We start from the raw sequence: 21,164 nt of genomic DNA, 5'->3' as shown, positions 1-21,164 counted from the left end.
TCAGCTAGGCTAAGCTATGAGGTTCAGTAGGTTGGGTGCATTAAATGCAGTTTCAACTTGAGATGTTCTCAACTTATGCTGGGTTCATCGAATGGTAACTGGTATGTGTTTTTAGTCTGTCTGTTTACAAATGTCTCCTTTTCTAGCTTTGGCCATGAGCAGATCTAGTACCTGCTTTGTTGCTGCCTTATGCCAGCATGCTACCTCATTATTTAATTTAGTCAATAATTAAAGAGTAAGAGGGGACAAAGTCACATTTTAGCCAATCTAAAGATGGCCTTCCTTAGGATACCAGTGAGATTGTGGGAGAGGGAGAGAGAGTCTTGGGTCTCTTGGCCCTCAGTGAAGTTGTAGAGGAATAGGTCATCCAAGAAGGCAGGTGTACAGGGAGATCTTTCCCAACTCATTCTTGATCAAACACTCTAGCCACGTGTTCTTTCCATTTCAGAGCTACATCTAGAAGGACCCTTCTCCTGTGTGACTCAATGTAAATATCCCTGCTTTTACATTTGAAAATTTATTGAGCAGCTAATGTATGCCAAATTCATTTTCAAACACTTCACATGCATCATCACTTTCCATTTTAACAGAAACTCCAGCAGGTAATATCCTCAGCTACAGAGCCAAGTTCCAAAGTAGTTCACTCAAGGTCATGGAGCTAGTATGTAGCAGACCCAAGATTAGAGCATGGATTTGTGTAATTCCAGAGCTCCCTCTGTGACGTTGGCTCTCTCCTCTATAAAGTCTTCTCCCCTCCTCTGGAAAAGTAAATTGCTCCCTTCTCTGCAGTACCACAGTACCTTGTTCATAAAGACAGTTCAGCACTTTTTTTTTTTTTTTAATTTGACAGGTAGAGTTATAGACAGTGAGAGAGAGACAGAGAGAAAGGTCTTCCTTCCGTTGGTTCATTCCCCAATGGCCACTTCTGCTGGTGCTGTGCCGATCTGAAGCCAGGAGCCAGGTGCTTCCTCCTGGTCTCCCATGCGGGTGCAGGACCCAAGCACTTGGGCCATCCTCCACTGCCTTCCCGGGCCACAGCAGAGAGCTGGACTGGAAGAGGAGCAACCGGGACTAGAACCTGGTGCCCATATGGGATGCCAGCACCACAGGTGGAGGATTAACCAAGTGAGCCACGGCGCCGGCCCCAGTTCAGCGCTTATGACATACTTTTATTCTAGGTATTTCTGACTCCACTGCTAGCATGTGCCTCCTTAGGGCAGAACCGTATCTGGTTCTGTTTTGTATCAGTGCCTGTCACTTAGTTGGGGATCAACCTGTGTCTGCTGGGCTGAGCTTTGGAAGGATAGATAGACAGTTTGTGGGTTTTTTTTTTTCATAATTTTAAAATTCAATAAAATACTCAAGTACCTTAAACAGAAGTAATATTATAAAAATATAAGTCTCATAACAGTTCTTCCAGTGTGTGTTACAGCATATACACTGGTATGTTCTCACTACCCCTATAATGCCTATTTCGCAGCAGAGGCAATGGCTCACCCTCTGCCACGCACATCCTTGTGGACTGTAGATACAGAGTGCTGGGATAGGCCAGACATGCCGGGAGAGTATTCCTTTGACCCAAATTGGCAGCCTGGCATTCTGTCACTGAAAACGTGTTTATTAACTACGTTATATATGCACCACACTAGCCACTTAGAGTGGGCGTGATAATCCTATAAAAATGACTGACACAAGGATTCTGCTGTCACATTGTTTAACATCTAGGACAAAACATGTACAAATACTTGGGATGTAAAGGAGAAGGTGAGATTTTATGACTATTTGAAAATGTACTTGCTATGAGTAAGTGGAACATCTCTTCATTTGGTTATTGTTTTATGCCCTTGCCTATTTTCCTGCTGGGTTGTGGTCTTTTTACTTCATACTTGTTGAACTCTTTATATAGTAGAGTCATTAGGCCTTTGGCTATAATGCAAATTAAAAATATATCATCTCTGGGGCCAGTGCCGTGGCACAGTAGGTTAATCCTCCACCTGCGGCACCAGCATCTCATATGGACTCTGGTTATAGTCCCGGCTATTCCACTTCCGGTCCAGCTCTCTTCTATGGCCTGGGAAAGCAGTGGGGGATGGCCCAAGTCCTTGGGCCCCTGCACCCACCTGGGAGACCAGGAGGAAGCTCCTAGCTCCTGGCTTCAGATCAGCACAGCTCTGGCTGTTGCGGCCATTTGGGGAGTGAACCAACAGAAGGAAGACTTTTCTCTGTCTCTTCCTCTCACTGTCTGTAACTCTCTCAAATAAAATAAATTAAAAAAATCTTAAAAAAAAATCATCTCAAAAAAGCTATAAAGTAAAATAGATAAAAATAAAGGAGAATATGCAGCATATGAAGAGATACCATTGACAAAGCAGAATTGAAGCAGAGATGACTTCCGGCATGAAGTACAGAGAAAGACGTCATGCAACTCAGGGGATTTTAGCTGGAATGAAGTTTCCAGACAAGCAGACACATCTCGGATCAGGGAGAAGCCGAGGCTGAGGAGAGGTAGGGAATCAACTGGGCTTGAGAAGTTTGTGTGAGAAGGGGTAGAGAAAGGGACAATTGGAAAGGCAAGTTGGATTCCAGTTGTTGATGGTATTTGCATTAGATAACTTTTTTTTTTAAGATATATTTATTTATTTGAGAGGCAGAATTACAGAGATGCAAAGACAGAGAGAGAGGTCTTCCCACCTGCTGGTTCACTCCCCAAATGGCCACAACAGCCTGAGCTGGGCCGATCCAAAGCCAGAAGCCCGAAGCTTCTTCCAGGTCTCCCACATGGATATAGGGGCCCAAGGACTTGGGCCTTCCTTCACTGCTACCCCAGGCCATAGCGGAGAGCTGGATCAGAAGTGGAGCAGCCGGAACTCGATCCAGTGCTCATGGGATGCAGGCGCTGCAGGCAGCAGCTTTACCTGCTACAGCACAGCGCCAGCCCTAGATAGCTTTTCATCACTCCGGTGGAGGAGTTACTAAGGAAGGAAGGAGGTTTATTTCAGCTCACAGTTTTGGAGGCTCAGTGACCAAGATCAGGTAGCCCCTCTGGCCTGGTGTCCGAGGAAAGCAGCGGGTGGTGAAACTTGTGGAGGGAGGGTCACACCATGAACCGGGAAGCAGTACATCCTCCCTGGCCATGTGTCTCTGTGAAGTCATGGTGAGTCCATCATACAGCCCTGCCCTCGGACCCTCATGCAGGCCCATCACTTCCCAAAGGCTCTACCTTCAGATCAAGCCCCCACCCTTAATCCCTCAGCCAGTGGCCTTAATCCGTTAATCATTAATGTGAGACTTTGGAATTTAAATGATTTAGCTCTGTTGTTAAGTTCTTAGGGAAGGGAGTGAGGAGGTCGTGATACTTCAAGGGGTCTTCAAAAAGCTCATGGAAAACACACATCATGAAAAACCTGTGCATGAATTCCAAATATTTTACAGTGAAATAAAATTACCTTTTAATTTCATCTTTTTTCCCCACAAACATTTTGAAGTCTGCTCATACTTTAGGAACAGCAGCAGCTTCAGAAAGAATTCTCAGGGAGGAGACTGGTGGCAGAGAGAGCAGTTATTTTGTGCTGGGTCTTTGCTGATCACACAACTGTGTAGGTGGATTGAAAACTTTGGTCAGAACCACTTTTGAAACTCAGACACAGCTTAAGTGACTCATTGGCAAGCCAAGAATTTCTAAGCAGTCGTCACTGACTGGCTCCCAAAAGCGCAATGTGAAGGAGGAAATCTGTTCACAGCTCTGAAACCACACAACTCAGGTACAGGGGAGGTAGGCTCATGTGGGAAGCTGACACCACACAGCGTCCGTGCAGGCTCAGAGCAGGCGAAGTGCCAGCAGGGTGGGCCTGAAGGAGAATGGGACAGAGCCTGCGGAGCCAGATAGGAGGGCCCCAGGGAGAGGGGGGACATCGAGATTAAACGCTCAGAAGGTACAAGCAAAACAACGTTCCAAATAGCAAATTGAATTGGCCCAACTAGACTTAAATTAGGAAAAACAAAGCAGGGGAATGTGAGTCTGGGGCAGGGAAGGCAGTTGCTCAACGAACCGCTAACTAGCTGTCTTCATTGTCACCCAGCAGCCTGAGCGGCTGCCTGGTGGGCAGGTGGACCCTCTGTTGATGGCATGAGAACCCTTTTGGGATGCAGTCAAGGGCAGCTTCAAACAGTGGGCTCAAGTGGGAAGCTGCAGCACACCAGCTGGGGCTGTGGCAGCGAAGAGAAGGCTGTGTGTGTGCAGCCGCGCCAGAAGCAGCCTCTGCAGAGCAGCCACTGCGGGCGTGAATTTTATGAGTTCTCCGTATGCAAACTACCATTAGTCACGCATTGATTGATCCATTCCTCCAGGAGCTTTGGCCCTCAGAGGCTTCATTTCCAAATGCAATGGCTGCCTCTCAGCCCAGCCCCTCTGTGCCACTGCCTGGGCATCCACGTCTCATACTGAAAGTCGCTTCATAATGAGGTCTTTTTTTGGGCTCACATGTGTCAGCCCCCTGTGAGTCTGCTGAATCGTGAATACTGACACAGTGAGCTTCCTGTGTTGTTATGGGCACATGTGACTAGACACGGCTTCTCGATCTTTCTCCAAGACAGTTTCCGTAGGAAAACCAATGTAGTGAATTTATACATAGCAAGACTGGGGAACAGGGCCACTCTCTTCACATTAGCCAAGCTCATGATTAAAGCGGAAACAGACGTTGGCTTAGAAATCCACTAGAATTCAGGATTATTGGAGAATTCCTAAGAATAAGCATAAACTAGTTTTTCTCTTTTTTTTCTCATTTCTATGACACTTGAAATACTTGTCTCAATTATCTTCCTCTGAGAATTATAGTCTATTCATAACTAGATTGGCTATCAGATCTGTTATTGATAGTTTTCTAAGGATGCATTCGTAGCTAGGATACCTAAAATGACAAGTAGAGGAAATGTTTTCTGTACACATCTGACCATGATTGGTATTTTTTTTCTCTCACTGGAAGACAAGCAAGAGTAGTATAAACATCTAAAAAGGAAGTGTATCTCCAAGTACTGGTGTATAATGTGTTCTGCCTTCATATAATAAAAACATACTGTGTTTTGCAGGGGAGAGATTTGGAAGCACAGAGAACAATTACTTTATGTTTATTCCATAAATCTGGATCTTCACTGTCCATACAACCATGCACATGGACTGAAAACTTTGGTCTAACATAGCTATAATGTAGTCCATGTGATGAATAACTAAGCATTGTGTTACTTAGAAGGACATGCCCAACATGACAATAATGTTGGTAATTATGAAGTTTTATATAATATGAGCAACACTATAGTGGTCTTGAAGTGCCAGGAGTTTTATTTAAAAGAATTGTACTTGAGGGTGGGTCTAGATTGCTTAGAGTGCCTGCATCTCATATCAGAGTGCCTAGGGCTGAGTCCCAGCTCCACTCTGGATTCCAGGTTCCTGGGAGGCATAGGTGGAGCTCAGGTAGTTGAGTTCCTGATACCCACATGGGAAATCTGACCTGAGTTCCCAGCTCCCAGCTTCACCCTGGCCCAGCCCCAGCTGTTGTGGGTATTTGGAGAGTGAGCAGATGGGAGATTTTCTCTCTCACTCTCCCTTCCTCCCTCCCTCCATCTGTGTGTGTATGTGTGTGTATGTGTGTGTGTGTGTATGTGTGTGTGTCTGCCTTTCCAATAAATAAAATAAATAAAAAATGAAAGAGGGCCCTATGTAATTTTTATTGTTAACTGCATTGATCATTGTGAGACAAAAATGTATTGTTGGACACACACCAAAATTTATTTTTGTTAATGATATTGCTAGACTGAATGTGGGGGTTTGGGGTTTTGTTTTTGTTTTTCTTCCCATGTTATCCTCTCAGAAAAAAAAAAAAAAAAAAAGTAGAGGGTAAGAAGGAAGAGAAAGAAAAAAACTTCCTAACCCAGTGAATGAATGGTAAAAGACAACTCAACAAAAGGATGTTGAAGGGCGATCACACAGGGCTGACGCACAGCCTTGTCGGCCTTGGTAGGATCCAGTCCCTGCCCGCTCCTGGCTTCATCACGTATTCTAGAAGCTTTACCTGCTGCCTCCTCCACACTCTGTCTTCATAGTTTCTCTCTACCCAAAATGCTTTTCTCTTTCACCTCCCCTCCCACCCATTTCTCCTCACTCACCTTCCAGGTCTCAGCATAGCTGTATCAAGTCTCTCTGCCATGTGATTTTCCATCACTTATGTATAATTTATAAGTGTATATTAATTTGTGTGATCATTTGATCAGTGTATTTTATACCTCTTGGTTCTCTAAGTTCCAGGAAGTTTAGTTGCTCATCACACAATAGGCATTCAAAAAATATATACTTAATTAGATCTTTAAAGAAGGCACAGAACATTGAGACTTAATGCTATAACGAGTACTCAAACAGTATATTTTACTTTGTGTTTCTATGGGGGTGCAAACTGTTGAAATCTTTACTTAATGTATACTAAACTGATCTTCTGTAAAAAAAAAGAAGAAGAAGAAGAAATTATCAATTCCCAACTTGACTCTCACTGGGATTAAACATGACAATAGGTCTGATCTGATTTCATCATCATTTAAAAAATTTTTAAATTTTTTTCACTTTATGTTTCTGTGTGGGAGCAAACTGTTGAAATCTTTACTTAATGTATGCTAAACTGATCTTCTGTATATAAAGAGAATCGAAAGTGAATCCTCATGTGAATGGAAGGGGAGAGGGAGTGGGAAAGGGGAGGGTTGCGGGTGGGAGGGACGTTATTGGGGGGGAAGCCATTGTAATCCATAAGCCGTACTTTGGAAATTTATATTCATCAAATAAAAGTTAAAAAAAAAAGAAGGTACAGAGAAAAAGTGAGAAAGACTATGGATTTAAGGAAGTTTTCTATTAAATAGAAACTAAGAAAACTAAGTACTATAAAATATGAGAATAGAAGCTAATCAAAGAAATTTTGGATCACAGATATATGTATATTATTAGGGTCCTCATCAAGACTCAAATATTTGTTATTCATAAATGTCAAAAAAAGATTTGAACCAACTTTCTAATGTCAAGACTTCTTTCTGTAAGTCAGATACTCACAGCATGTGCTGTGTTCTCATTATACGCTAAATACTCAAATACAGATCTATATAAAGTAGGCTGTCTGTTTTCTAATGTAATCAGGAAATATGTTACCCAACTCAATTAAATGTTCTAGTCAGTAGTATCACATTACACATACCATGTCTATATAATCCATATTCCATAAATCCAATTACATTAAACTGTATTTAGCTCTGAAACTCAGTAGTCGTCATTTAAACAGATGAAACCATGTAAAGATTGTACAGTGCTTCACCAGTCTCTTGCCTTTGGACCGTGCAGTATTCAAGTATTTGTCAGCAGCAGTCACAGTAATCCCTTTGGCAGAAAACTGGACGAGCCAGGTTTTGCTCAGATAGGTAGAGCATCCGGGAGTAATTGCAAGGCTGCGAGATAAAGGTCAATTAATTCTAAGAGGCGAGAAAAAAGAATACTTGCGAAATTTGACTAAGAAATGCACACAGTTCATTAAACATCAAATTTCATCTTAACCTTTTGAAGTTCTTTGCTACATATGGATTTACCTTTACTGCTGTTAAGTGTTTGGTTTTCAGAAATGTGTTTGAGAGCATTTTCTGTATTAGGCCTGAGATTACCACTTCCAAAATACAGCGCCCTGCATGTGCCTGTCTTCGTAAACATCCATGGAATCTCCCCAGACCCTTCTGTGACCCTGGAGGTGACTGTTCCCACTGTGCAGCCAGGGAAGCTCAGGCAGGAGGCTGATTCTGTACGATTTCTAAGGCTCCCCCTGAGCCAGGCGAAGGGAAGCCTGACACAGAAAACGATTCTGTGTTCCTCCCTGAAAACATCTTGTGTGCATCTGTAGTCGTGGGGGAGGGCAGATTGCAAGCCCAGAGTTGGCTTTCACGCTTGCTGCCGCAGTCCTAACAAGGAGCTCTTTGTGGGAATGTGTACACCAACCAAGTGGGAGTCAAGGTGATGGCCACGATGGGACTTCTCTCTGGTCTGAAATGCCTTCAGTATGCTGATGGCAAGAAGGTAGCTGGCTTCCCAGGGCCTTTCTAACGGTCGTTATTCTGTCCAGTGAGAGATTCATAGGTGAGAAATATGTAAAATATTTACTTTTCTTCTTTTTCTTTTCCTTTACAGATCTATGCAGTTAGATCAGTTGTTCCCAACAAAAGCAATAATGAAATAGTCCTGGTGCTACAACAGTTTGATTTTAATGTGGATAAAGCTGTCCAGGCCTTCGTGGATGGTGGGTATACATGCGCCTGAAGCTGAAGATGGTAGAATAAAATACTTCATACATAGTCCATGTATTTTAGTGTTAGAATGAAATACTTCATACATAATCCATGTATTTTATAATGTTAGAATGAAATACTCCATGCATAATCCATGTATTTTTTTCCTTAAACAAAATGAGTATCTCTGGTTACTTAAGTTTTAATAAAGATACACTGTTTGCTAAAAATGCATAGATATAATACAAGCAGCACTTGAAAGTTCTTTTTCTCTTATTAGAAAAAAAATGCTGTAAATAGTTTTCAAAGGGTACTGATTATAATGCTGCCCGTTCCCTGTCTGCCAGTCATTCCCAGTTGTTATTTTACGTGTCCTTTATCTGATGGTGCTGTGTGAATGCACGGTCGTATGCTTTATTCCTGACCTGGGAAGCCCTCTGATCTCGTCCACAGCGTAATTCTTCTTGGCTTCATGACTGGAATCCTTGAATTGATGCTCATGCAGTCTAAGAACACTGGTTTATTCTTTAATATCCTTAGTTTATGATTTTTAGTTTGCCTAATTAATCAGAATGCCAGTTCTTTTTTACCTGTAAATCCTTTTTGCTTTCTAAAAAATATATCATTTTTAGATGATCCATTGTCAGTGATGTAACAGAATCTAAAGTCTCAGGAATATGTTTATCTTAACACTTTACAACTTAGAAGCTGTGAATTTTCTTTAAATTATGGGGGAATTTTCCTCTCCTAATCAAATTGCACAAGTTCAGGTTTTGAACAGTCTTTTCCTTATCCTTAGTAACCTTAGGTCTTCTGTCCTGCTGTTCATTTCTATTTTGTAAATAGGGCCTCGCTAAACATAATCTGACAAATAAGGCCAGGAAGGACCTGTCAGCACATTTCTCAGTTGCATCCTATTTACAGTTTGTCAAGGACAGGATGATTTACTTATTTTCCTGGGAGGAGAATAACCTTCTTGATCTTCTCCAAGAATGATTGCATTTCAGGGCAGGATCTCGGAACCACGCATCATGCTCACATTCTGGTATCAGAGTCAAGGTTAGGGTCCTCACTGAACTAACAAGTGATTATCATTCAAAACAGACCTCCAAGTAAGTCCACTACATATCTTTCCTCCTTGTTCTTCCCAGCTTCATAAACTAGCAGATAGAGAATCTTTAGTCATAAGAAATAAATAGTCAAGAGTCCAGTATTAATCTAACTTTGCAGTATTAGGTGCAATTTGTCTCAAACTTTTTTTTGGAAATAGGCACAACCTAGCGCATATAAATTCTGTCTTCAGGTTTCTCTTGCCCACATCACTTGCATGGAAAAAAAAAGAAAAAAAAAAAAAGAAAAAGCTTGAGGAAAGGGAAAGGGTCATCATCTGCTGTCCTGCCTGTTCCTACTTGGATTGAGGCCCCCATGTTCTCCATCAGGAAGGTTCTTATTACCATGACCCCGAATGGGGTGCACTGTGACTGATGGGTTGTCATCAGATTGCCTGGGTTTACACAGAGCACCTTCTCGTCCTTCTTGGGCATTTTCACTTGCCAGTGTTAAGATGTCATTAAAAAAAAAAAAAAAAACTCAACGATTGTTGAGAAGCCTAACATTTTGGTTGGAAGACATGAGTCAAAAATATTTGTTAAGAGCCATTTATGATGCATACTGAAAGCCCTGTTTCCAAGTGGCTTTGAAAAACGGTAAGTGGCTTCAATATAATTAAAATTTAATAAACAATAGTTTCAAAATCCTCTGTAAATATGGGTATTTCTGATTCAGGATTACTGTCTATAAGCTTATTGTCCAAGTTGTAAATAGAATTTATGTCAAAATATGAAAATTAGAGGGCTGCTTGAATATTGCAGCTGCAAAAGTGGTAGGCTGACAACTCACCTTCTTATTAAAAAGGATAACATTTATCATTTTTTGAAACTTAATTTTACTTAGAAAACTGAAGCTTAGCTGAACATAAGAACAACGGTAATGATTATCAACCACTGCAGAGGCTTACCAAGAACCCTGATGAAAGTGACTTCCTGAAGTTCTTCAAAAGGAAAATGCTGTGAAACATTAATTTTCTGGGAAAATTAGAGAAAGAGCAGGCCAGTTAAAAAAGAGCCTGAATTACAGCTTATTTTTAGATGCAGTCTTATTATTTTAAGTACATGCAACTCAAACAAATTGAAAAGGGACATTAGATTGGGAACTTGGGATAGATAGGAATAATTAGCCTGTCTAAACTTTAGTCAAAGCGATATGGCCTTCTTCTTACCCAGCAGTGACAGTGGACAACAATTGGGACCCTACTAATTTGAAAACTGTCATAAAGACCAGTCTAAAGTTTATCTTTCTTTATCCCACACACTCGTTGTAGAGATAGAGAGCGCTGTAAGTATAATAAGATTGTGTGAGGTTTAAAACTATTAAAAAGAATACATTTGAGAGCTATAGCCTCCTGTAGAAGTGCCTGTTTACTCAGTACCAGTAACTTGTTATTGAAATTACCTTCAGCACCTTTGGAATGAATGAATGCACTTCCTTACACTATGTAGAAGAAACATTGCAGGTAGCTGCCCACTGCTAAACTAGTTCCTTAAGTGTGTTTTATAACTGAATCAGGTTAGACTTGTCCTCTGAGTCAGTGTTGTTACACAGATGTATATGAAGGGGTTGGATAGACCCTAGGACCGACCTTGTCATTTAATGAACTTCTTTGATTTCCAAATGGAAGGCTTGTCAAGAAGGCATCCCATCACTCTCCATGATGACTATAAGCAAGCTAATGTTACAGAATCTGTCTCCTTCATCCCCTGCAAGTTTTGAACCTAATGAGTCAGAGTGAAAAAGGAGAAGGGGTGGCCACAGAAAGCTGTGATTCGCCTGGTTAATAATACTCAGAAGCTCATATTTGGCTCAGCAGATTATAGACATTTTTATTCATATATCAAACAGAACAATTTTAATTCTACCCATGGCAACAAACCTATCAGAAAATTCTCAAGATAGATTTCATTTTCCCAAAGACAATATAATGATGAAAAAAAATAAGCTTCATGGAGTGGTGCTTAATATTTTGATAAAACTGAGATCATGCAGTGAATTAAATGAAAATCTGGGAAATAAGAAATGAAACTGGCATTTTTATTAAGGTAAGGTGATTCAAAACAAATGAAAAAACAAAAAGAAAAGAAATTGCCACCAAAATGGAAAGATGGAGATGAATTCTGTGTGCTGTTTTATTATGTGAATATTTGTTGAAGATTCTTTGTCTTTATCTAGGAAGTGCGATCCAAGTTTTGAAAGAATGGAATATGACAGGAAAAAAGAAGGTAAGATTAATAGTGGCTGTAAATTAGTCACATCTTCAATCAGAAACTTCATGGTGGTTATCATTTTCACAGGGCTGCCAATGTGCTTCTTTCCAAAATGTTAATGTGCACACCCAGAACACACCCAGGGCCCTGACTCACATCACCAGCTGCACTCTCTCTAATGCCCTTATTTTCCATTCAGTGTTTTAACCACCAGGTATGCTTAAGAAGGCACAGAGGTGTTTTTCTTTTTAAGTATTAAGGGGAGCCCAGCCTGTGATTTCAAAGCATTCAAGACATGAACTTGCTGGAACGTATCCTGTAACACAAAGGGAAAACTTGAGGAGTGTCTGAGATCCTTGAAAAGCTCTCGCTGTGCTCGCACGTGTTTTTTCAGCTGAAGGAATGTGTCCACAACTGTGCAGAGTCGCTTTTTTGGGCTGAATTCTAAGGTGGATCCTTAATGAAAGAAGAAAAGAAAATGCCTACAAAACACGTGCTTCAGGGGCTTCCTGGGTGCTGGCCGACGGCTCCCTGAGACCACAGGGAGGAGATTTGCTCGGTGTGATGCACACTGTCTTGCTGTCTCGTCCGTGACTTCTGGGAGCACGTGCGGTGTTCCTGTGTGCAGCTGGCCAAAGGCCTACTGCTCTTTTCCGTAGAGCCCACATGCTCCGTGCCTCTGCCGGGGTAAAACACGCCAGCCTCCCCCTTCCCATGAGGGAGGGTCACAGGCCTGCTAAACAGATTGCAAAGAAACAAACACTATCACTTTCATAAAATCCCAAGAGTACTGAAATGGCTGGAACCCCCCTTTTTCCCTTCTTCTTATCTAGTTTCATGTAGAATAGAAGCATTAGGAGGCCTGTTTGTAACCTTGATGTGCCACCATCTTCCGCCAGCTCTCCTGGTCTTCAGTCGTAGCCTCCAGGTTTCTGTGTGAGGTGGTGCTGACTTGCAAGTGAGGGCAAGGCAGTATTTAGACTTCCAGGGAACCCTGCGGATGGATGGCTCGGGTTTCAAATCTGTCTGACGTGTATACAGCCGTCACACCCATCACTGATGGCCAAGCTCCCCCCTCGGAGGGTCACAGGGAAGTGGTCTCTGTCCCTGCCCTGGAGACATGGAGCTTGGGAACCGGAAGCTGCTGGGGGTGCTGGGTGGCACTGGGTGCTGCTGGCAGCACACACCCCTCACGGAGGGGAGGGCTTTCCCTGGGGCCTGATTATGGTTTCAAGGGAAAAGAAAAGGAGTAGGGAGGAGAATTAACAGGAGGAAGCAGCTTCTTTTAATGTCTTTTGAGAATGTGTTGACGGACAAAGCCAGGCTGATACTCAGCTGGAACTGAGGGGGCACGGGCTCTTCCTGGGGGTAAGGCATCTGTTAGGACTGGCTGAGGCCTGTGCCGTGCTGACTGTTATGAACACTGACCGGCAACTGGGCACTGAACTTCACTCAGGTGGAACATGTGACGTAGTTAGGAACAACATCTTTCCCAGTCACAATAGGCCTGTGTGCCTGCAGGTTCTGTGCCCCCAGACCCAGCCAACCCTGGACTGAAAATGTGTTTAAGCCAACAGTGATTGAGTCTCTACTGGAGGTGCGTAGACCGTCCTCCCTTGCTGCTATTGCCTAACAGTACAATACAGTAGCTATGTGCATAGCATTTGTGCTTTAGTAGGCATTGTAAGAAATCTAGAGGTGAGCTCAAGGATATCAGAGGAGGTGCATAGCTCCAGAGTATTTTTATCCTCCTTGGGAGTCCTGGAACCCATTCCCTGTAGATACTGAGGGACAACTGCAGGCTCGCCATTAGGGCATTTAGGAGAACTACAATACATGTTGTACAAAAACTCAGAGTGAACGTGATTCCAAAGTAAACCACATGAAGCAAACCATGTAATGGCGCTCGGCCAGCAGCCGAGAGTCCAGGCACTCAGCTGCACAGTCCACAGCCAAGTGGGTGTCAGCTTGCCGTTACTCTGCAGCAGCTGTCTGCTCCGGCTTAAACATGCGGTGCTGGAGGACGTGGGGCTCCCTAGAGCTTCCTGGACAGTGACAGGAATTCAAGAGATCTCCTGGTGGGTTGGTGCCTATGCCAGAGACCCAGCCTGAACAGTGGCGACCCACAGTCTGCTTCCTCACTTTGCAAGGAGTTGCTCCCTTTTTTCCTACTAAGCCTCCCCTCCACCTTCTGCTCTTCCCAGACAGTGGAAGCCTTAGTGTCCTCCTCCCCTGCCCCATCCCCACCATCACTGTAAGCAGCAAGGGCACGACCCCGGAATTCAGTTGTTACAAATAGTATTGCTATTCATGGATGTGGAGCCACGAGTTGCACAAATAACAGGGCCACTAGGTAAGCCATGCCTTGCTATTGTTTTCCTTTTAAGGCAACATTATTCTTACCGTGGTTATGAGGTAAAAGTTGAGTTGACCTATTGTAGAAAGAAGATGCTTAAATTAACTTGGGTGGTTAGTAAAGAGGCAGGTGTTTCCACCCATTCTGTTAGAAGTGCCAGGAACCGTAGAAGATAGTATCGGATTTTCATCTCTCAGATTTACCTTCTATTTCAAGGGTCCAAGAGAATAATACGATTTTCTCATTTGTTTTTCTTTCTAGAACAATAAAAGAAAAAGAAGCAAGTCCAAGCAGCATCAAAGCAGCAAGGACGCTAAGGACAAGGCAGAGCGGCCCGACGCAGGGCCCGTGCAGCCACAGCCGCCCCAGCTACAGAACGGCCACGCGAATGGCTGTGAGAAGGACAGCTCGTCCACTGATTCCGCCGCCGAGAAACCAGCCCTTAGCCCTCGGGAGAAGAGGATCTCCATCCTCGAGGAGCCTTCAAAGGTACTTCGTGGGGTCACAGGTCAGTAATCTTAAGTAAAGTTACCTAAGGAGACACAGGAGGAAAAAACGCAGAGGGGGCCCGTTGGGGGCAGCCACTGCTGCTGTTGCTATCACGGAAGAGGAGGGGTTTTTCTGCTGCCCTGGAGACGGGTTCAGTTTGTCTTCCTGAGGCCACGTGGGGGTCAGCGGCAGGCGGTGAGGCCAGAGAATAGAAGCTTAAGCTAGCCCTGCACTAAGAGGATTCTTTTGGTTTTTTCCTAAAACAAAAAACGGTGTGTGTATTTGGATCATCAGGAAGATGGATATTTTAGTTTAAAGAAGTACTTTTTGTAGGCACCTTTACTAGAATTCACTTGAAGTAAGAGTAATTGGTGACAAAAGGAAATGTTATGAAAGATTTACAAGTGGCCGAGGGAGTCCAGGTTGCTTTAACTCCGACTGCTTCATATGATGTGTTGGAATGTAACCTGCCACAGTGAGGTCAGTGATTGCCCACTGCCTGACCCAGTGCCTCACTTTATAACAAACCCTCAAGTAAAACGCAGCGTAACACAATCTGACTAGAAAAGGAATTTCAATCAATAATTTAAGAAATGCAACAGTAAGTAAAATGGAAAGCCTCATAAAGCGGTCTGATGCCCATTCCCACTTAGAATAAGTCACGTTGCAATTGAAAGAAGTAAGACAAGTCAACTGGATAACATAGATACCACTCTTTATATTTGACCTGCGAAGTAAGTGCCCAGCAAGTGTATTTCTGCGTATACATGGGCTCAGACTCCAGTGCCGTAACTGCTGCTGTGGTTGGCCATGTGGTTTCCCACACCGTGAAAAACTCCTAGTCAAGTTCTAAACACCGTAAAATACCATCTTCCCTCAATTTACACAGAAATTAAATCCTGAAAATTCAAGCAAATCCTAGAAATGAAACAGTCTAGGATTACATAATTACATACACACACACACACACACACACGTTTTTAAACACTCATTCACAAGAACATGAAGATGTTCAGGAAACAGGACAATTCTTTGTTGTACAGAACATGACTGCAAACCATCCAGCATCTTCCTGCTCCCCTGCCACCACACACACATGCGCAGTCATTTTGCTAAAGTTCTGAAATGCCTTCTTTCATGTTTAGCATGCTAGATCCCTCAGTGAGAAGCACTACGCTGGTTGATGTCTCACAGTCTTTGTCCTCATTCTAAAATCCTGAGTGTACCGCCTCTATGGCTTTTTAAACGCCTCATGCATTCGTAGTGCCAGGCCCTATGAACAGTACGTTCAGAGGATCGATAGGCTCTAGACCGTGAGGGACTCGTGTCCTGGTGTCTCTGAAGACAAGGCTGTGGGCACCCTGATGAGTTAGGGTTTCGGGAAGAGAGGTGCCGCGCCCAGCTGTGGCTCAGGGAGGGTCCAGCTGAGCAGTGGGTGTTGAGGGCCTGACAGACGCAAGGTGGTAGAAAGGATGCCGAGGCTTAGAAGGAAGCAGGGACAACTTTGTTCCGTACGCTCACCTACTGCCCACCAGGGGCACATGAAGCTGGGCTGTCCTGTGACAAGCCAAGCAGAGTGAGACAGCCCTGCCTGGCAGAGTTCCGTCTAGCAGAGACAGAGGTGCAGACAGAACATCATGTGGTGACATGTGCTACATCGGGAGGCATTAAGTAACTGACTCGCTGTAAATCAGATCTAGTGCTTCAAACATGGCTCACAGAGCACTTTCTTCTAGAACTTTCTTCTAGAAACACATTTCCTAACAACACCATCTAGAGCCCCACACTTCAGATCCTCCTCATTTACAGCACGATGGTTTCCTAAAACCAAACTGTGACAACAGAAATAACCCCATTTTGAAGCCAAATTCTCTAGGAGTCTTTTCATTCAGTTTTTTCTATGCCTACCATTTTGAGAATGTTTTGATTTATAGTCAGGGCAGGAAGGAGAAATTAAATAATCGAGCGACAGAGCCCCAAGTTTACTTGTTATTGCTTTCACATGAATTACTTTCCAAATCTAATTACTCAACTTGCTGTTTTGGTATCAATCACCAACTAAAAGCCTAGCACATATATTCGTTCATTTACTTATAATTTATACCTTCTTCTGAACACAATTTCAGTAACTGTCTGAAGTAGATGACATTCGAGCAAATGCTGTCTAAAAGTGCTTCCCTTCACAGTGGATAGCTGCCAAGAAAGTTAAGTGCCCACCAGGGAAGTTCTCCGCACAAGGGGGCTTTTGTGAACCCTCACGTAAAACTTGTGTCAAGGATCTGTGATCGCACGGTCGTCCCGATGTCCCTTTGTTGAGTTTAGCATGAAGGCATTGAAGTATGTTGCTGTTATTTGTTAGCGTCACTGGTGCATGAGACATCTCTCTCTGCTTCACATAAATTTTTCTATTAAAGAATAAATGACAGTGGTGGAACGTTATTAGATGTTTTGGCAAAAGAACAGGAGCCTTTCTGGTTGGCCATTCCCTTCACTGGCAGTTCCAGGGACCACAGATTTTAAAATGGCTTCCTAGCTGGTTACGTTTTCTCTCAGAGATGCTAAAGGGTCATCAGGCAGTTGACACAAAGCTGTCAGATGACTGTCAAATGGTTGTTCCATCCGTCAGAGAGCCCAAGACGTCTAAGAGATGTTTCACAGCTGGGCGCCAGGCCTGGAACACTCCGTACCTCAGTTTTAGTAGAACGTGGGACCCGGAAGGGTGAGAAGGAGCCTTTAATCCTGACCCCTCTCCTTACTTAAGGAAACCGAGGCTCCCGGATGGAGCAGCTGAGAGAACAGACCCCCTCAGCCCTCCCAAAAGACTGACTCCAATCCACAGGATTTTATGCATGCGGCCAGGAGGGTATTGTGAAAACTGCGGCCTCCCTAACGCCTTAAAAACTGTCTAATTGAAAAATTGGGGAAAAGTAATAATACTACAGCCGTAGAATGATATTCTGTAGTCGAGTGGTTCACAGTATGAGCCTGAAAGAAATCTCCAGGCTAGCAGTGGTGGAGCATTTATCAGGCTCTCCAGTAATGAAACTGGCGCAACAATGCCTGTGCGCAAGGCCCCGCTGGGCAGGAGGCTGTGAGCATGTGCGCTGCATGTTTTATCTTTTTATAACACCTTGACATTCAAGATCTCTCCTTCCCAAAGCCTTAAACTGCATCATTTTCTGGTAGGGGAGAAGTTCGCTTTAAGATATATGCAGGTGGCTCAGGGGTGTTGGTGTGACTTCCTACATGAAAAATAACCACCCGAAGCATCGTCATTTCAGGCAGTAAATATAGCACTGCCAAGTGGGACACGGCCGTGCGTCGGCATTCAGCCGAGAAGTTTGGGAGTAGGTTTTAAGCCTGAGAGTAGGTTGTTGTGGTTGTTTTGTTGTATTTCAGAATTTTTAATAACAGCTCAAATTAGATCTTTTACATAATTCAATCAAAGGCATCCTGTTTTCACTTACGAAATCAGGCAGGGAGTACGTTGAGATTTATTTGTACCAAAAGTAGTGCCAACGATATTTTTTTCCGGAGTCCCCATCTAAATGTCTAAAGCACTTTATGACCTGAGAGTTCGGTTTGCCCACATACTCCTCCTGCTGTCTGTCTCACGAGGCTCATATCGCTAAAATGTGCCAAGTGCCTCACCTCCATTTAGGCCAGAATGAGGATCCGGATTCCTCTGTGGCCTTTGTCCCAGTGGACACAGTGCCCACCGAGTGGGAGAGGAGCTGGGTGGGGAAAGGGGTCCCGCCAGCCGCACAGGGGCCAGCCCAGGAGCAGGACTCTGGCTTGTCCAGCCCCTCTCGCTGGCCCCACCCCCATCCTGGGAGAGCCCCTCTTCTGTCCCCTCCTCCTCCTCTCCAGACAGAAGGCTCCAGGCTGTGTGCACCGAGCTTCACAAGCGGGACCCCACCATCTGCCGGGTGTCCCGGGTCAGGAAGAGCCCTGTCGTTTCCCCAGTTATGGGGCAGATCCTAGGTTTGGGCACAGAGCTGCTGTCTCATTCTCAAAGTGAAATGAACCAATGGAAAACGAGAGCACCCTGTGATTTTACAGAGCTGTTGGTTGCCTGCCCCTCATCTGTGCTTCCTGTAACAACAACACAAACGCCGGCCACTGTGTCGAAGTATCTGATGGTCTGAGGTTCCCTTCAGGGAACTCAAAGGCAGAGTTTTGCATGTCCTAGCCTCAGGAAGACCTCCTGTGCTGCTTCTCGAAGCCCTGCGTTGGACCAGAGGCTTAGAAAGGATCAACAAGAAGAAAGCAGTTAGTGTAGGACTTTACTAGTAACGCCGAATGTGTATATGCTAGGATTTGCGTGGTGCCAGCTCTTAAATGGAAGCAATATAATACCACAGCGAAGAACCAGGGCATTAGCAGTAGACAGATTCGGATTCTTGGCCTCTTCACTTACCAGGTGTGTGACCCTGGACAAGTCAACCACTGTGTGTCTCCACTTCTTCATTTGCAAAGAAGAAAATAGAATCCCACGTGACAAGATGATGGTGAACCCTGAGATACATAAATTGATGAGCACAGCATCTGGTACAGAGCAAACCATCCTATCACCTATTTACCCATTAAGTAATTATGTTTAAGTATCTAATATGTGCCAGGAATTCTCCTAGAGGAAGTGAGCAGACAGCAGTTTCTGCTTTCAGGGAGTTTACATTCTTGGGGAGAAGGGAGGAAGAAGCCAGAATACAAGTAAACTACAAGGCACTTATGGACTATGGTAAATGTTGTGAAGGCAGCAGAGAGGCAGGTGGCGTTGTAGGGTGATGCGTGCACCTGACCGAGAGAAGTTCAAGGTGAGACCTGGGATGTTTCATTCAGGCCGTCCTGGAGCACGCCGGGTGCTGGTGGCCTGAAGAGCATCTTGCACTTACTGAGCCCTTATAGAATGACAACCATAGGCTTTTGCTGTTTTTTTTTTTTTTTTAGGAATGATGTAGTACTGATACTTCACGTATATTCCTTCACAGATCGACGTAAAGCAATGCTATATGAGCGTGCTTCTTCAAGTTTGTATTTTAAAGCTCACAGCTGCCATCCTCACTCCTCTTCCATTATTATCTTAGCATCCAAATACTTGGGCTGAACTCCCATTTAAAGTTGCGTGTAGTTCATTCTCAACCTCAGCTTCCAGCAGCCTGTGTCTGAACTGGGACTTAGAGCCCTGCTTCCTCCCTGCACGTGTGGAAAAGCAGAAAGAGATAGAGACAGACACAGGGCGTGCTGACCTGAGGGTGCAGGAAGCAGATCTCAGGTGGTCCGTGTCCCCCAGGCAGAGGGAAGTCTCGAGCCCTCTCCCTTCTCTTTCTCGTCTGGAAACTACTGCTGCAATGTTGCAGCAAAACACAAAACCACTCACCTGGGAACCCTCCCACCCTCCCACCCCACCTTGTCACGGCTGTTTCAGTTCCAGACTTCCTTAAACGGGATGCACCTCTGACAGGTGTCAAAAGGCTTTCCTTTTTTTTTTTTTTTTAAACATCTCCAGTGAAATGCACTGAGAATTAAGCCATATTTCAGGGAAATAAGACAGTGAAACAAATCAAGTTTACCTACCTGTGTCACTGTCAGCTTAACCCATCGATTTTATTTTGTTACCTTTTAATATAAATAAATGAAAAAGGCACCGATGACATACTATGTCTACCATGCAGAAGCCTGGACAGTGAAGGAACTGAGGACTTGGAGAGCCCCCCCCCAACACTGTGAGGTGCTGACCTCAGCAGAGAAGGGGTGTGGCTGCCTGAGTCACACGCAGCCTGCAGTAGAGAAGAAATGTGCCAAGGGTATGAGCTGAGCTGTCTTAGAAAACCCACACCATTGCCAGAGGGGTGGTGAGGTTGCCAGTGGCGGGGAGGGGTGAGGCACATGGCCGGAGGGTGCAGCTGGAGCTCCAGCAGCTGCTGTCACCAGTGGTGACTGTGATAACAGTCGGTGCCCAGTCAGTGGTCAGTGTTCAGGGCCCAGAAGAAAACATTCCTGTCCTTGTCGCCTCACAGCCTCACTTTACTGCCCTCTACTGAGAAGCTAACATTCTGTGAGCTGGCAGTAGAGACTTGTAGGTGACTAGTAGCGTCCTGCTCCAGTGTTAGAAAACAGGGCAAAGAAGGGTGGGTTTGGAGCCAAGAGACGGGCACTTGGCAAGTGGCACACAGTGCTTTCCTGCCTGGACCACACCTCCCTGCCTGTCCCCCACGAGCTGTTTCCTGTGGCTTCAGGTGAGATGGCTCGGATCTCAGCCTGGATGGTACTTCCCAAGGAATTCCTTCTTTGTGTCCTCAGGTCAAATACTCCAGTTACGGTTTCAGAACACAGTGTGTTTGCTTTCATAACGTTTACCACACAGTTGCAATTTTACATTTGCTTGTGTAATGGTTTGATTTCAAGTTCTATAAAGACAGGGACCATATCTGCCTTGATTGCCATTTTCTTCCGGTGCCTACAACAATAACAGGCACCCAGACAAACCTTTCTCATGGGCTGTATTGGATTGTTATTGATAAAATATGCAAGGAAGTATAGCTAAATTAAATTTTAAGTTACTGTGTTACTATTGAAGATAGTTACAGACTTTTGTATTTCTAGGTTTAAACTGACTTTATCTAGTTGAGGACATTTGAGAAATGCAGTATAGTTTAAGGAAAAAAGTACTTTCTTGAAACAGCTACAGTTAAATTTCA

At 44.1% G+C, this 21,164-nt stretch overlaps 1 protein-coding gene across 18 annotated transcripts in view; it reads left to right on the top strand.

Moving 5' to 3' along the window:
* The window catches only part of SPATS2L (spermatogenesis associated serine rich 2 like), a 174,172-nt gene that overhangs the window by 103,258 nt on the left and 49,750 nt on the right, over positions 1-21,164 (top strand). For all 18 annotated transcript variants that reach the window (XM_070070428.1, XM_008258940.4, XM_070070427.1 and 15 more), the window contains 3 exons: positions 8,201-8,309; positions 11,584-11,633; positions 14,236-14,482. In XM_070070428.1, coding sequence (XP_069926529.1) covers positions 8,201-8,309; positions 11,584-11,633; positions 14,236-14,482 — 406 coding nt within the window. The remainder of the gene's footprint in view (positions 1-8,200; positions 8,310-11,583; positions 11,634-14,235; positions 14,483-21,164) is intronic.

This window comes from Oryctolagus cuniculus, chromosome 3 (genome assembly GCF_964237555.1).
Source record: "Oryctolagus cuniculus chromosome 3, mOryCun1.1, whole genome shotgun sequence".
Classification (NCBI taxonomy): Eukaryota; Metazoa; Chordata; class Mammalia; order Lagomorpha; family Leporidae; genus Oryctolagus; species Oryctolagus cuniculus.
The sequence above is the reverse complement of the archived record's forward strand: the minus strand, read 5'-3'. Positions and strand labels throughout refer to the sequence as shown.